This window comes from Lycium barbarum, chromosome 12 (genome assembly GCF_019175385.1).
Source record: "Lycium barbarum isolate Lr01 chromosome 12, ASM1917538v2, whole genome shotgun sequence".
Classification (NCBI taxonomy): domain Eukaryota; kingdom Viridiplantae; phylum Streptophyta; class Magnoliopsida; order Solanales; family Solanaceae; genus Lycium; species Lycium barbarum.
Window position 1 is genome coordinate 84102391 of NC_083348.1, and position 17555 is coordinate 84119945.

General features: G+C 32.5%; 1 protein-coding gene across 1 annotated transcript; it reads left to right on the plus strand.

The window, feature by feature from the left end:
* Nucleotides 1–11031: 11031 nt before the first annotated feature.
* Nucleotides 11032–13299, plus strand: LOC132622552 (dof zinc finger protein DOF1.4-like). The gene is made up of 2 exons (XM_060337164.1): nucleotides 11032–11224; nucleotides 11390–13299. The coding sequence occupies exons 1-2, from the start codon at nucleotides 11162–11164 to the stop codon at nucleotides 12512–12514; spliced, it is 1188 nt and encodes a 395-aa protein (XP_060193147.1). The 5' UTR covers nucleotides 11032–11161; the 3' UTR covers nucleotides 12515–13299.
* The last annotated feature ends 4256 nt before the right edge of the window (nucleotides 13300–17555 follow it).

The following is a 17555-nucleotide window of genomic DNA, read 5'->3' on the forward strand; positions in this document are numbered from 1 at the left end:
AACCATAAATAGAATAACAATTTTACTATATTACTCCTAATTATTACTAAGTCATCTAATGATTGAAATCAATCAAACACACTTTAAAAGTTGTGCAGCCACTAACAATTCCTTAAAGTTTAAACTATAATAAGGGTAAAATATCTAAAATAGTAAATTATTTGTTGGTTTTTCAAACTAGACAAGTAAAAGTGAAAATCTATTTTTAGTATATACTAGATTACTCCCTTTGTCTATTTTTACTTGTCCAATATACTAAAAATAGATGTCCACTTTTATTTGTCAAGTTTGGAAAATCAAGGGATAATTGGGTTGGAAACTTCAAGAAATTGTTATTAGCACAACTTTTAAAGTATGTTTTATTGGTTTCAATTATTTAGATGATTTATAATAATTAAGGGTGATAATTATCATTTGATTTATTACTCAGAGATGTGTCAAATTAAATCTGAACAAGTAAAAATAGAAGGAGGGAGTAACTGTCAAACAGTTAGCATAAAATCCACCAACCGAATAAATTCAACGACAGTTTACTGGCGACATTCTTTTCATTTGGAATCATCTTCAAATTAAATGATGTGCACAATTCAAATTGTTGGACTTGCATATATACCTAACAACACTGGCCTTAATTAAAGAAACTGAAATGTCAGAAATGGGAGTTTACTACTCCCTCCGTCCCATATTAGTTGTTCATATTACTAAGGATATTCGTCCCAAAGTACTTGTTAATTTACAAAACCAAAATAAAATTAATTAAATTTTTCCTATTTTGTCCTCAACATTTATTGTTTTTGAAAGTAATCAATATTGATTAGAGTGAAATTTATTAGAAAGAGACAAGGATAATGTAGTAAATTTACAATTTTATTTATGATTTCTTAAGGGGCGTGTAAAGGTGAAAGTGGACAAGTAATATGAGACGGAGGGAGTAGTAGATTATGTATATAGGCGAATTTTTTTTGTTCATATCAGGTATTTACACCAAGTAAATGAATGGAAGATATGCATCTTGCATATAAATTTTTTCATTTAATTATTAAGTTATTATATTATCACTTCAATTTGTGACTCTTATAGTTAAATTACTTGATTTTATATAAACATTCACCGCAGATAAATATTTTCCGTTTGTAGCGTGTATAATCATCTAGTGAACTGAAACCAGGAGAAAGAGAGCAAATCGGACAAGATCTCAAAAGCAAGTCGAACAAGAAAAGCAGTGACTTGGACTAGCACCAAACTTATGAATATTAACTTATCTACGATTTCAACAATAGGAAAGAAAAATGACAAATGCTTAGGAATCATTCCTACAAGTTTCCCCAAATTAAGTGTGCACATGATCACTTCTTTGTTAAGCAATCTAAACTAGGATTTTGATTGATAAAAAAGTATATTGACATAGTATTATCGTCCAAAAATGGGAAAATCTTTGTGTCTGAGAACATCAATTAGTTATTCATATTTTTTTGTTTTCTAAAGAATATTAAGTGGTAGGTTCAACGCCTCGATCTCACTTTAAACTATTGGCCAATCATACTGATCTAGTCTATTTGATTAATGTGTCATTAGGATGGGGACACATGTTAAAATATTGAGGTTATAAACTCTTTATTCACCCTTTTAATTAAGCTTAATTCATCTCCATCGCAAGTTCGCAACTATATTTTGAGTTGTTTGCTTCATAAAAGAAGGCCTCGTGTTGTTCTATAATTAAAATTTGGTGATTTGGAATATTATTTTGTACATATGTTATTATGCATGATAACTAATTAAATGAAATTTTATACTTTTTAATTTATACTGTTATTAATATATACGATTAGATAAGTTTAGATTTTTTTTTTACCCATTTTAATTTTGTTTAAAGTATTTTATTAATTCATTGAATTTCACCTTTCTTTGTCTCAGTCTTTTAAAACACTAGGGACGCCAACTTGAAGTAATTGAAGCTAGGGGTGAGCACAGTTTGGGCCAAATCGAAATTCAAACTTTTTAAATATTTGGTTTGGATATTTAGATTATGGATTGGACTTCGGATTTTATTTTTAAAATTTATAGATTTCGGATTGGATATGGATTTAGTACTACGGATTTTTGGATATCCGAAAATCCGAAATTTTTATACCTTATATCTAGCCCAATGTATATCATATGTGCCCAATACTAATAAGTCTAGTTTTTAAAGGTCCAATAAATTAGTACCTAAGGCCCTACCCATTAAAATATTAAGTCCAATATATAATTCTCTACTAAATCAAATATAATATAGTGTTTCTTCTTCTCAAGTCTCAAAAGTCTCACGTTAGTGTCACCCATGGCAGAGTTCTTTGTTATTTTTCCAGATGACTACTTAGATTTTATTTTATTCATTTCCACTTTTCCAGAATGCTTTTATTTGGTATGAATTTACTATATTGGACATGACTTGGATTTGTTAATCCTAATTTGAACTGAAAGGCTTTTTGTTACTGAGCAATTATGATTTAGATTTACCTCTGTGGAACTAACACATGAATTTCGTTCCTAATAAGTTTGCCTTAAGTCTCAAGAGTCAAATCCGAAACTCCGAAATATCCAAACCGAATAATCCGAAATCGAACTTATTTGGATTGGATTTGGATTGTAATTTCTTCAATCCGAAAACCAAATATCCAAACCGAAAATTTCATATCCAATCCGATAGCCTGAATGCCCATCCCTAATTGAAGCACATCCCTCGGACATTAACAAAATATATTTTTACTTAAAAAATGAATAGGATAAATTACAGTGAACACTCTTATAATATGACTTAATTACATTCACATTTCTTGTATTTTAAAATCAAACACTTGCCCCTTTACAGTGTGGAAATCCTACACTAAAACACCCTGGAATATTGATCGAAAGTATATTATTTCTTTCATAGAGTAATTATAACAACGAAATGAGAAAGGATCAATTGAACAAGGGTGACCTCTTATTTGAATTCTTGATACTTCAGTTCAAATTACGACCTCTAATTTACCATTAGACCGTTCTCTTGAAAACATTAAAAGTATATAAAATTATCTATACGAATTTTGGACAAATTTCAACGAAATTATAAAAAATAATGCAAAGTAAGTATTAATTTGTGAACAAAAATAAAATCTTAAAACCTTCACTGGCCGCTATATGTAACCTCAAACTTACGCCTAAACATAAGCAATATATCGACAAAGTTCGAGCAAAATACACCACAGGTTAGAGGACGTTATTGTCAAGCAAATAAAAGTGAGCAACATGGGATTGCGGACGAATATGCAGGAGTGAATTTACCATGTTGGTTACGGGATCAAAAAATTCAATAATTGTTACTCAGACTTTGTGTGTATATATATATATATATATATTGAAAACATTTACTAAATATTAATAAAAATTTGGTTAGGAATTTAGTTCTTATTTATTAAATTAATTTGAAATTGCTATAAACATTGATATACTTCAAATTCTGAATCGGCCTTTATAAATAGAGTGAACTATATAACGGGTATTTGGATAATAAAACTCACACAGAACAAGTTGGGTAGAAATTTGTGTCTGCACATTGTTAGTGCAATGTGATCAGCTAGCCCTTTGTTTGATCATATATACAGTTGGGTTTGATTTGATGCTTTTGGTCCCCCAAATTTCCAATATTGTTTAATCACGCACTTGCCTTAGTGGCCTAGTCTTCAGTCTTCTTCTTCATCCATATTTTCCATCAGTACCCTATGGCCCTACAAACCAGAGACTCCCCTTTAACGTGCTCCTTGGGTTTCTTTCATGCTCTCCATTATGGAATCTCTTGTTCTTTTTGCAGCTTAATTGGTTAACGGTTGTTGGAGGGGTTTGTTGAGTGTCAATGACTGAATTGTGTTTTTCCTTATTTTTATATCTTATGTATATGTTGTTCGATACTCATTGATTTGACTGATTGAATAGGACTATTAAAGAGGTAAAGCATTCTTAGTAATAATAAAAAATTATATTTTTATAACGGAAAAGATTCAAAATTGTCTCTGAACTACTAGAAATAAAACAAAAATAACATTGTTTGGTTTTTAATTAAAAAATGCTCCTGAACTAATAGAAATTGGACAAAGATGCCCTCACTATTAGCAAACTGGCAAAATTTCAAGGACATTTTTGGAAAAAAAAAACAAACAAAGGACATTTTTATTTTATTTTCAATTGTTTGAAGATATTTTAAACTTTTACCATTTCAAAAATTCTAATACGATACTATGGTCCGGAGTGGAAGGATCTACTCTCCACACCCTTGTCCCTTGGTGATTAGATAAGAGTGGTATGTTATGTGCCAAAGTTGTTGATTTGACTGATGCTATACTCTATTTTTTCCTTTTATGTTACTCTTATTTGACTGATGCTATACTCTATTTTTTCCTTTTATGTTACTTTATTTTAATTTATTATACGACCCGACATGATTTGTGATCAATCGTCGGTCATTAACATAATTATCCATTCTCAACAACTCTAATTAATGAACGACTGTATATTCCAATTTTATGTGTCTGTATTCTATATTGGTCTTTGTTCACGTCAACTTTAATATCTTAATCTAAGAAAGTGCCGTGTTATTACGCTAATGTATATGTACATATATATTCATGTTACAAAGAAAAATTTAGGTATAAGATCACACAATGACACAAATAATACACTATTAAAAATGATTTCGCGTTGTCGGTCAATTAAGTAGTTCCTAATTTACACTTTTAACATATACTGTTACCATCAAAGTTAATATATCGGTAAACATGTACTATTACGGTCTTACCATTTATTTAAACTTGAAATGAAATGCTGATATTTTTTTAATCTATATGCCAGTTAGGTGATATGTGTAACAACTACAAACCCATTACTTGGTACCAATTAAATATGATTAATTCATTAAACAACTTGGATTGATTAAAGATTTCAAATGGTGGTCCATTGTCAAGTGAAGATTAAATTTAAATCAGGGTTAGAAATTGAATTTAAAATTAATTTTCTTTTGCTAATCGGATGTGGATGGGTAAAAGTAAAAACTAAAAAGCCGTTTTGGTAGCTGTAATATTAAAATGAGAATAAGATCCCAAATGTAGAGAAGAGGGAGTGAGTAAATAGGAGCATAGAAGAATCGTAATGATGGGATGTTTGGAGAATTGAGAAAATCCCTTGGGACACTACAAAATCTGTTTGTTCTCCTTAACCATTTGCTTATTCCTTTTTATCCTTAGCTTAGCTTAGCTGCCACCACATGGTTTTCGAGCATTTGTCACTCTAAAAAGGTTTGGTGAAGAAACAGAGAAGAGGAAAAAAATAAAGTAAAAGAAAAACTTGAAATATACATTAGATTGGAATTTATTTCATGACTGATACCATTAACAGTTCAATACATATGCAATTACAGAGGATAAATTCCAATCTAGAGGGGGTGTTTAGTATGGACGAAAATTTTTATATCTAATTTTTTTATGTTTGGTTGGTCAAAATGTTTTAAAAAATATTTTTTGGTAAGATAATAAGCTCCTTAAAATCAGAAAAATAACTTCTCTTATAAAAGTAGAAACAAACAAATTTCATAAATAGCATTCCACGCTCATTTTCTCTCCCCACATCCACTTCGACCCCCCACACTCCAACCTCCATACCCCCCTCCCCACCTCCCCTATTTGCGTAATTATATATATATTTGGGATAATATTTTTTGTTTATTTATCAAAAATAAAAAAATAAGTAAGTAAATCACTTATTTTTTAATTGTTTTTCATGTTGAGCATTTTCCTTGATGCCAAACACACCCCTAATGTATATTTAGCATTGCTTCTAATAAACAGAAGTCGACTTTTGACAAATATATAAAAGAGTAAGAGGTCGCCTGTTGAGTATGCTTTTAATAATGATAAATAAAATATGCTTATCCTGAAGTTATGTTTTATTTGTAGATTGTCGAGAAATAATAAAGATAAGAAAAAAATTAGCAATAAATTATTGAATATTATTTGTTGCTGGAAAAGAGTTTGAGTTGACTTCTACTTGATATCCCTCTTCAACTTGGACTCTAATAGATTGTATAAGCTAATACATCTATAAAAAGAGTCCATCCACATTCTGAGAGGATACATATTCACATATACTTCAACGGCCAATTTCTCTCTGAGTTCCAAACAAAGAAATCTGAAGTACGAAATAGACCAGTGTCTACGTCTGTTCCATAGTTCGAAGCAGATTCTCTTTTGAGTAACTCTAGTGAATATAATAGGTTTGAGTTATAATCTCTTATCAGCTTTCTTAGAAGCATTTGTTGAGGTTAGAAACACCATCTGAGTTTGTTGTTTTTGTTTCAAGCTAAGGGTAGCTCGAAAGGGTAGCAACGGTTTAGGATTGTTGTAACTTGCCTAGGGATAGATCCTCTGAATAGCGGGGTTAATACAATCTGGCTCAGTGTGTTTAGTGAATTTTAGTAGCAATCCTACATGGGTGTAGGACGTGATTGTTACATCCATTCAAGCCTGGATGATTTTTCATGTATGAATCTCTTGCTTTTTTTTTTTTTTTTTTTTTATATACAAATTTTAAATCTGAAAAACTAAGTTGGAACACACTTAGTGAAATAGAGTCTACTAATATTCCATAAAATCAACGTGTATACTCTGTGATCAAGAAGAAATGGAGGACCACACACATTTGTTCGTTGACTGCGCATGGTCTAAGGCAGTTTGGCGAGGCGTTGAACAGTGGCTGGGGGTGCAAGTCCCGCAAGTAGAGGCCAATATGATGCTGCAATTTATACACAAAAAAACGTTGGTGCAGAATGAAAAAGGAAGTTATAGCTGCTGCCCATGGTGCAAGAATATACTTCATTTGACAAGCTAGGAATTGGAAGATATTTAAAGGAATTACTATGAATACGAGCTCAATAGTGCAACAAATACAGTTTATAGTGCGAGGAAGAATAGAAATGTTCATAGATACAAAGCAGGCAAGGAAATGTATAGGATATTTAGAGACTCTATGTAACTAGTAGTGACAGAGACATGGTGTCTTGACAACCTTCATGGCAAGGTAGTTAGGACTCAAAATGCTCTTTTCTAGTTATTTTGTTGATGGTTGGTGGTAATAAAAAGATTTATCGGTTGTTACCAAAAAAAAAAAAATCCATAAAATCAGAATACTTAGTTAAGTTAGGCTCATCGTCCTGAATAAAGTGTGTAAAAAGAATTCAGAATAAATTGGAGTAATTTATACATTTTCCCTATATAGTAGAAGGAAATATAGTAAACGTCCAAGTCTTAGAAGGAATATATGACTAATAAAGACTTTTGGTATGTGTAATGTGATGTGATACGAAACAAAAAAAGATCAGTGTAGCTGTAGTGGAGGAGTTTGCATCAGAAATGCTTTCCAGTGAAGCATTCCAACGAAGACACTCGTAATCAATTAATTGAGGTCTTCTTCCATCCTATTGGACTGACGGCTAACACGTTATTTTGGCTGTTAAGCTATTTCATTCTATTCGTTTTGTTAAAATGTCGATCTGATTTTTGGTCAAAGTCGATGATAGAGCCTAAGAAAATTCAATGTCTTAGATCCTTCGAGTTAATTTAAAAATATAAGAGAAAATCGTTATAAATTAAAGTAATTCTTCGACCATCAAGGACTATAGAGAGATTGAGTTCGAGTCTTGAAAATAGAAAATTTCTCAACATAAAGACATGACATCAACTCTTTAGTGAATCAATTCTACATGAATTTAAATTAATCGGATTAATAATTTCTGAATGTCGAATGCCTAAAATAAAAAAGTAAATTAACCTTGGGAATAAAGCGTGGGCTGAGCTCAAAATCATGTATAATAGGGACTGAGAATGAGATGTGGACATCCACATGCAGGCGCTTGTCCCTTTCTCTTGGAATTTTTCAGTATCTTAGGATATGTGTAATTGTTTAATACTATACAATTTTCTGCAAACAACAAAATTTGCTTCTTTTCTATTTATCATATTCATCAGCTATCATCTATTACCGCTCCCAATTTTTTTTGTTGGGTTTATCAAGAATATCACACACCATTTAAGATATACAGAGAAAAAACCGAGAGTGTACACACATCGCATTCAAATCCGCCAACACAAACTAGTGCAATTGCGGGGAAACTTCAGAAATGATGTTTTGTCCATTCTTAGAATCTAGACTGAGTTTGCCAGAGCTACATATTTGGCTATCCACTACTCTTCAATCCTTTTGTTATCCAACAAATTTTGCAGAATAATATAAACATTATTTCATTCGTTAAGTCTGATCAGAGTTTGCATTCAGAGGCGGATTTAAAATTTAAAATTTATGAATTCTTACAGTAGCCTCAAATTAATTCTATACTAATAATTAGGGTTACAATCAAATATTGATAAATATTTAAATATAGATTTCTTACCATATATACAATCTGGGCAAAAGCTATTAGGTTCCCGTTAATCCGTGACTGAACTTCTAGATCTGCCCCAGTTTGCATATGGATACGTTTCAACTTTCAGAATATTATTTTTCATCTTGGAGAAACATTTAAGACCACTTAATTAGATGATTGGCAAGGGGTGGACTAAATATTTTTAAGTATTCAAAAGTTAAAGAAAATTTATTTTGGCGTTCTTATCATTTTGAAGAACTTTTCCAAATCCCCTAACTCAAAATTGTGATGTCAACAAATTGGGAATAAACATTTAAAGGAAAAAGAAAGTACACAGTGTACTGTATTGATGCATTGGACACACAGGCTCAGTAATGATATTATGCCACAGTATTGGATGACAACCCACCAAGTAATAGACTACACTAGATCATAAGATGAGGTGACATTTTCCATATAGGATGAGCCCGTTTGGATTGGCTTATAAGTTGCTTATAAATTGTTTTCAGCTTTTTTGAGTGTTTGGCTGATCAGCTTAAAGTCATTTTGTGCTTAAAATAAGCTCAAAATAATAATTGGGCCCATTTGACTTAGCTTATCTAAAACAGCTTATAAGCCAAAAAAAAAAAAGTTAAATTATCCCAACTTATTTTTTTTAACTTATAAGCGGCAAACAACTTATAGGCATAAGCCGATCCAAACAGGCTCTATATTATCATCTACATGCCTTATTTCATTAATTAGGAGCGTATATCTTATAACCTTATCACAACATAGTTTAATTTAATTAATTAAGCTATAGTTACCTTCCACACAACTTTTATAATTAATCTATAGTAGCCAGTAAGGAATGTAATAAACAAATTAAAGTGGAGTGGGATTTGCTGTATCGTGTTTGTGCCTCGGATATTGAACTCTAGGGATTCCCTCCTATCCATCTATGACTACAATCAATATTTGAACAAAGAATGTATATGGGGAGTATTAGTTAACTTATTAGTGATGTTGATGTTGGGTTTCTGCTTTATTAAACTAGTAAGTACTAGAGAATATTTTCTTTCTTTCTTGAATCTCTCGAGATTCATCTACCATATGCCGCTTGCTTTATCTCTCTGTCCTCTTCTTAGACTAAGAATGTCTCTCCTTATATTTTAATATTTTCCTTTGTATAAATTATTTTCCTTTGTATAAATTATTTTTCAGTTTAAGCTGAGTAGGACCAAGACAGAGTACTTAGAGTGTAAGTTCAGTGAGACACCCCAAGAGGTTGGCGTGGAAGTTAGGCTTGGTGCTCAGGCCATCCAAAAGAAAAGTAGTTTCAAGTACCTTGGGTCTATCATGCAAGGCAGCGAGGAGATTGACGATGATGTCACACATCGTATTGGGGTAGGGTGGATGAAATGGAGGCTAGCTTCAGGAGTGCTATGTGACAAGAAGGTGCCACCACAACTGAAGGGCAAGTTCTACAGAGTGGTGGTTAGACCGGCTATGTTGTATGCGGCGGAGTGTTGGCCAGTTAGGATCTCTCACGTTCAAAAGATGAAAGTTGCCGAGATGAGAATGTTGAGATGGATGTGTGGGCACACTAGGAGCGACATGATTAGAAATGAGGCTATTCGGGATAAGGTGGGAGTGGCCTCGGTGGAAGACAAGATGCGGGAAATGCGACTGAGATGGTTTGGGCATGTGAAGAGGAGAGACATAGATGCCCCAGTGCGGAGGTGTGAGAGGTTAGCCATGGATGGTTTCAGAAGAGGTAGGGGTAGGCCAAAGAAATATTGGGGAGAGGTGATTAGACAGGACATGACGCAGTTACAGCTTACCGATGACATGACCTTAGATAGGAAGGTGTGGAGGATCCACATTAGGGTAGAAGGCTAGTATATAAGTCTCGTTATCTTTCCTTATTAGTAGGCGCATTAGCGCATTATAATTTCTTGTGCTTTGATTTATGTTATTATTTGCTACTTTCTGTACTTTGATTACTCTATTTTATCTGTGCCGCTTTCGTGATTTGCATTTCCATATCGCTTTGAATTCCTTGATTATCCTGTTTTACTGTGTCGCTTGCATTATTTCATTGCAATATCGTTTTAAATCTTTTAACCTTATCTGACCCCCTTTTTATGCTTCTATTGAGCCGAGGGTCTCTCGGAAACAGCCATCCTACCTTGGTAGGAGTAAGGTCTGCGTACATTATACCCTCTCCAGACCCCAAGATTTGGGATTTCACTAGGCTGTTGTTGTTGTTGTTGTTGTTGTTCAATTTATATGACATATTTTTTTTTCTAATATATTTATTTTTTAAAAAAAATATTTATAATTTCTAATATTTTCTTTTGCTATTAATAAAATAATTTATAATCACACAAATATTTATTTCTTGTTTTTAGATTAAAAATCTTGAAAATATTATTTTCTTTTAAAAAAAATTGTGCTAAATCAATTACCGCTACATAAATTGAGATCGAGTGAATATTAAAATAATTGACGACAGAAGTTTATTCGAGACCTTACCGTTCACGTGAAATTAGCAAAAAAGAACGATTTAAACAAAGAAAAATATTTGTTTAATTAATAGTAGTACTACTTTATATCTTAGTTTCTCTAAATATTTGTTTCAAACCGTCAACAAAGAAGACTCACGTCGACACCTAGCTAACTTTGTCTGCTTACTCTTTGTTTCAAAACGATTCCTTTTGGGAGAGAAGAAGAAAGAAATTAAGAAGAAAAATGGTGGAAGAGCGTGAGAAGATGGTACTCATCCCTTCTTCCACTACTAATGAATGGCCACAGGTTCTTTCCTTTCTCTTTCTCAATTATTTGACTTAAAATCCACTATGACCCCATCTTTGTCTTTTAGCTTTTGGAAGAGAATAACTAATCTTTTGTTGTTATTTTTACCCTAAACCCACCACTCATCTTCTTCTTTGATTAATTTCTCTTTGTTTTTTTCTTCAGATAGATGAGAAAAATAACTTGATGATGGCCTCAAATGGTGGTACTAGAGATATGGAGAAACCAATTTTAGATCCGCAACAACAGCAGCAGCAGCAACAACAACCACCACCACCACCACATCTTAAATGTCCTCGTTGTGATTCGTTGAATACTAAGTTTTGTTACTACAATAATTACAGTTTGTCTCAGCCAAGGCACTTTTGCAAGGCTTGTAAAAGGTATTGGACTAGAGGAGGGACCTTGAGGAATGTACCAGTGGGAGGTGGCTGTAGGAAGAACAAGAGAATCAAGAGACCATCAGTTAATTCTTCATCTTCTACTCATGATATTACTACTTCATCAGCTCACAATACTGGTCTTACTACTAATACTACTACAAACCCTAGCCATCATCATCATCTTCATGGAGCCCATAATATTGATCTATCTTCTACAACCTCATCAAATCATCTTAATCCTTTATTTTATGGGTTAAACACTGATCAGAGGTCTGATCTCAACATTCCATTTGCAAGGCTTTTCAATTCTAGGGTTTCGACTCATGCTGCAGCCGATGAGGGACAAGTGTATTCTCTAGCAGACAGTATTCCTGGATTAATGGATCGTCGTATCGGGCTAGGGTTTTCTTCTACTGGAGGACTTATGGGTGAGAATAATTATGGGCATGGGTTCAATCCCATTAAGCAAATCCAAGATGTTATGACTAGTAATTCTACAACTTCAAGTTCACTTCTTTCAAGCTACCCCATGTTTGGATCTTCATCAACTTCAAGTAATTCAACTTCAACTATGGCTTCTCTTATAGCTTCCAGCCTTCAGCAACAGAAGTTCATGTCCAACGGTAACAATTTTCACAACTTGGCTCCTAATTATGAGGAATTTCAAATGTCAAGGGACAATAATAATGTTCATGAAGGTGGAAATAGGAATATCACAATATTGAAAGAAGAGAAAATGGAAGGTGATGGCCAAAACAGGTTGAACTGGAATAATCTTTCAAACCATCATCAGAATCATCAGATTCATGAACAAATCATTAATTCCAATGACCCTTCACTTTCTTGGAATGGTGCTTGGCTTGATCCTTCAAATATGGGGTCTAATTCAGTCCCTTCTCTCATCTAGGACAAGTACATTATTTGTCTTTTTCCTTGATCTGCCTCTCCTTTTTATTAACATGTGTCTTTCCTAGCTAGGTAGGTACTTTTCATTCATGTTGCTTGGATCCTCCGAGAATGTCGCTGTACTTGTGTCTGATACACATATCCAGCGGAATTTTTGGAGTATCCAAGCAACATAACTTCTTATTTATCTTCTTTTCCTCCCTTCTACTAAAATGTCAAGACTATAGAGAAAGAAGGCAACTTGACTTCATATTGATGGGAAGAGTTGGATCGGAGTGATCATGTCAGCTGCAAGAAAATTTTCAGCCCTACTAATTTTTACAGTCAAAAGGTTGAAGAATTCTCTCATTTTGCGCTGAGAGGAACCTCGGATCCTATTCATCTCGTCACAAAACCACGTTTTCTTTATCATGAAGGGTCCAACATTAAGAGTTGAAGAAGAAGCTGAGTACCATTTCTAGTTCTAGTGAGTTAGTTTTAATCTTAATCTTATTTTGTATGTATATAGATGCATAACGATTCCATTTTTCTTGATGTAATTTTTTCAGAATGTGTAATAGGTTTGGGGTGGGGGTTTACAATGTTGGAGTCCTCATACAAGAGGAATTAACCAACAATGACAATTTTTCTTAAGTTGAGTTTTTATTTTCTTTTTTCCATTTTCTGAGAAATTCTTCCTCGTAGTTTAGGGGAAAATGGTTGGGGTATATTTGGGTATAGAAGAGAGGGAGACGTTGTTTTAATATGATTATCATTTTACTAAGTTGGCCATGCCATTTACTTGTTTATTTCGTTCCTGATTGTTTGCTGCTTGATGATTTTCCCATAGCATTCTTGTTTTCCTATGTGAATTTGACCCTAAATGAACTGATATCCATGCTAATTGACGAAGTAGTTCATCTTAAGCTTACTCGATCTTGGCCTGAATATCTAATGAATATACCGAAAGTTGGACCAGTGATTTTCTGATATATATTAAATTTTGTTAAATAGAAAGAATATTTATGGTGTGAATTGATTCTACAATTTTAAATAATTTTTTATATATTTAGAAACTACATAAACTACCTTTTATAAATCAAATTCAATTTAAACCTATTTTGGAACTTCTGAAAACGTGTTTTCTAAATCCTCAAATAATAATTTCTCTTTATTATGGGAAAAGGGAATATACTATTTCAAGGATAAAACTAAAGACAGTTAGATTCCCTCTAAATAAATCAACATGGGTAACATTAATAATGTCGCATTTTAACTGTTAGAATGCTAATGTATGAATTAACCAAATGTGGTGGAGTAATTGTAATAAAAAGGCCTAAATTAATCTTAGAGATTATGGCAAGTAATTAGATGTGGTGACCACAAAGATCGGGTGAGACAGAAAAAAAAAGATTCTTGATGTCAGTATATATCCATGAAAAATAATGGAGTACTGGTTTACAAAGCTGAAAATTATTGGGAAGCATGCTAGCTCATGTCGATTCAATATATGTGTGGGGATATTCTTCTTTACCTGACAATTTGCTTTTTTCCCTTCAAACAACACATACCACATTCTAAAAAGCTTTTTCATGTCACGTTATTTCAACTTTATCATATGACATTGTACCAGCCACCACTAACCACCACCCCTATTATCGTGGCTTTAGCAGGATTAATTTTATGTAGGTGATATCGATATATTGTCGCAGTTCAATTTGAATGCGGTTTTAGGTTTTAGTTCTCTACCCAAATTGATGTTTATTTTTCATTTTTCTCTAAGCAGTCGACCTATTGCTTACACAATTTTTCGACAGAACCAGTTCATTCAGTGTGTCTCTGCCACTACCCTATCAGACACTAAAAAGTTGGGCATTTGGGACGGAGTTTGTCGAAAGTTTGATACGTTGAAAACGGTTTTGACCGATTTCCGTCGGGAATTTCATATTTCCGATGGGATTCTGACTGAAATATCTATTGGAAATTTGCATTTTTTAAGTAGTGACGACCTCCAAATCTCCGACATCAACTTTTATGAAATGGTATATATAATTTGATTATATATATATATATATATATATATATCGAGGGTCGAGGAAACAACCTTTCTACCCCACAAAGATAAAGATAATGTCTGTATACACTTCACTCTCTTCAGATTCCACTTGTGAGACTACACTCGATATGATATTGTCATTGTGAGTAACTTGTTATGACCATATTCTGTTACTAGCGTAATAAAAATATTGCAGTGTGTAAACTAGTTATAAATTAATAGTTTTTTTATATTGAACCCGTCGATTTTAGCAAGCTTTCCCTTTTAATTAGTATTCCACTGTTTGTTTGTCAAAGCCTCAAATTAAGGTGAAATAATTGTTTTGGAAGTATAATTAGTTTCTTTATGACGTGCATGAGTCAAAGACATAAATTAAAAACTTGGTACAGTAGTAATTATGTACAGGTGGTACCATGCCACTTCAGATGTGGCATCATTTGACTGTTGACTGAAATGCTTCGGTTTATATTCTATTCTGATTTTTGCCTCCATTAACTGACGGACTTTTCGTTTATCCCCATGTTTTTTCCCTCCACAAACACAGAATCTAGTCAAATTGCAAATTTCCACAGTAGACTACAGTTTTTGTTCTTTTTCATGTTTTTCTTACTTTTGAAATCCATCCATTATCATCGATCATAGTCGATGAACCTTAGCTTGCCTGCGGCAACGTGATTGACGGGATGATTCATAATTAATTTGAATATTCACTTTCACAAGAAAAGTATGTATATTTTCTTGCTTTCAATTCTATTGAACCGATAATGCTACATGCTAGTAATTTAATACATTTTAATAATTTCTTTTGGTGATGGAAGAGGCGTGTGGGTGAAGATATATAGGAAAGAGAAGCAAAGAAGTATCATAGTGGGCTTTGTGACTATCACACCGATTTAATTATGGGCCTCAGACTAAGTATCTTGGGTTTGGACGAAAGCCCAAAAACCTTTCTACTTTGTAAATTTTACTTGATATAGCTTACTATGTTACATATTTATGGAACATAATTATACTTTTTAATAATTACGTTTAGTAGCTATAATATTATATTTTTACAACTTATACCTATCCACTTTTCTACCAATTAACTTACCACTCCCCACACCTATTTTTTAGCTGCACACTTTCTCTCTCCCCCTTTTTCCTAAATATACACGTTTCTAACTCCTCATCTCCCCTAATTTCATGCTCTTCAAATCAGTTTCTAATTTCTTTCACTTTCTTTTTTTACTCTGTATTAACTGCTCATTAATTTCAACCTTTTACCCTTAAAATTCAACTCTATTTCCTAAAATATGTAAGATTCTCTGTTATTTTTGTGTTCTCCCTCATCATCTTTGTTTCTTTTTGGGCTTTACTAAGCCACAGATTTTCATCTTCCCCTGTATTCAATGGAAGTCCATTTTCATACCTTTGAAAGAGAAGTTCACCATTTTTTGTGCAATACAAGAGCTTGTTAGCTAGTACAAAATTTTTGCAAATAGTTGGCAAGTTGCCCCATTAACCGTTCCCACCCATCTTGTTTCATAATCCATACGTGCAATTCTTTACTCCTGATTTTCCCTCCATATAAACTAAGGCAACCTTTCACAGTAGTCAAAACAAAGAACTCGTCCTAACCTACAAAATCTAAATTTGGTTTTGGATGTCTTTTCACTTTATCTAGAGTCACGTCAAAGTATAAGATTGTACTAGTTGTACATACGAACCCGTCGATTTTCTCATTCAGAGACCAAAATAAACAATCTTGAGTGCTAATCCCCTCCGCCGCCGGCCACCGGAATTTTTGAATACAGATCTGAAGTTTTTGTTATTGGACAAGAGTAAAAATATTCATGTTCTCCAAGAGGTTTTTTTTTCTTATTAATGATTCACTTCACCAGATATGTATTTTACTTGCATTTTAAGTATAATTTTATCGTATTTTTCGATGAACTTCAGTTAATTCCCGTTTTTTCAATTCACCAGATCTATATTTTGCATACATTTTAAGTATATTTTTGTCGTATTTTTTATTATTTCAGTTGGTTTGTGTTTTGAACTTCAGTTAATTCCTGTTTTTTCAATTCACCAGATCTGTATTTTTCATACATTTTAAGTATATTTTTGTTGTATTTTTTATTATTTCAATTAGTTTGTGTTTTTAATTGTGTGTGATATATTTTTTCTACCTAATTTGTTACTTGTAAATTTATATGATTTTGAATTTGTGTTTACTTTTTATCAAAGTATATTTTGTAGTATATATTCAGTGTATTTTTACAGCACAGTCACACGCTGTTGTAGTGACAATCACAGTACATTTGACATTGATATATTTGCATTATATTTATAGTATATTTTCAGTATATCTTGAATGTGTTGTTATTTATTGTGGTTAATTTGTTATTTTTTCATGTTTTGTTAATGTAAAGTTTCAGTATATCTTGACGCATTCCAGCTGAATTGATGCAAAGTTTCTCCGTATGAGATACGAAGCAAATCGACAAGGCAACCCTGAATGCATTTATTGATAACGAGCAACCACCAATACTTGTCAAGGCTACCGTTGATTATGATGCAGTGATTTTAGTAGATGTTGAGGAGTAGATTTGTAGACAGAACATTTTATGTTTTAAGTTGTTTTTTTTTTCCTCCAACTTTTTTTTGATGTATAACATCACTGTTGCGATATTATTTTTATGAAGATTTTAGAAGAAGTTTTATGTATTTTGGTAATAATCCCGCTTGTTGTATAGTCTAATCGTAGATTTGAATTCTGTTTTTATTACATTTATATTTTTCTTGTATAGTTACTGCTAAAAAATTACAAAGTGCATTTCAATATCAAGTTTGTATTTCCTACATGTTTTCACTATATTTTATTGATGAACCAAGAAGAGTTCTATGCATTTTTTCTATATATTCATGGTACACTTGAATTCATTATTGAACCATATAATCCATTTTTCTGTACAATATACTTCAAAAATTAAAGAACAATTTTAATACTTCTAAAATACATACA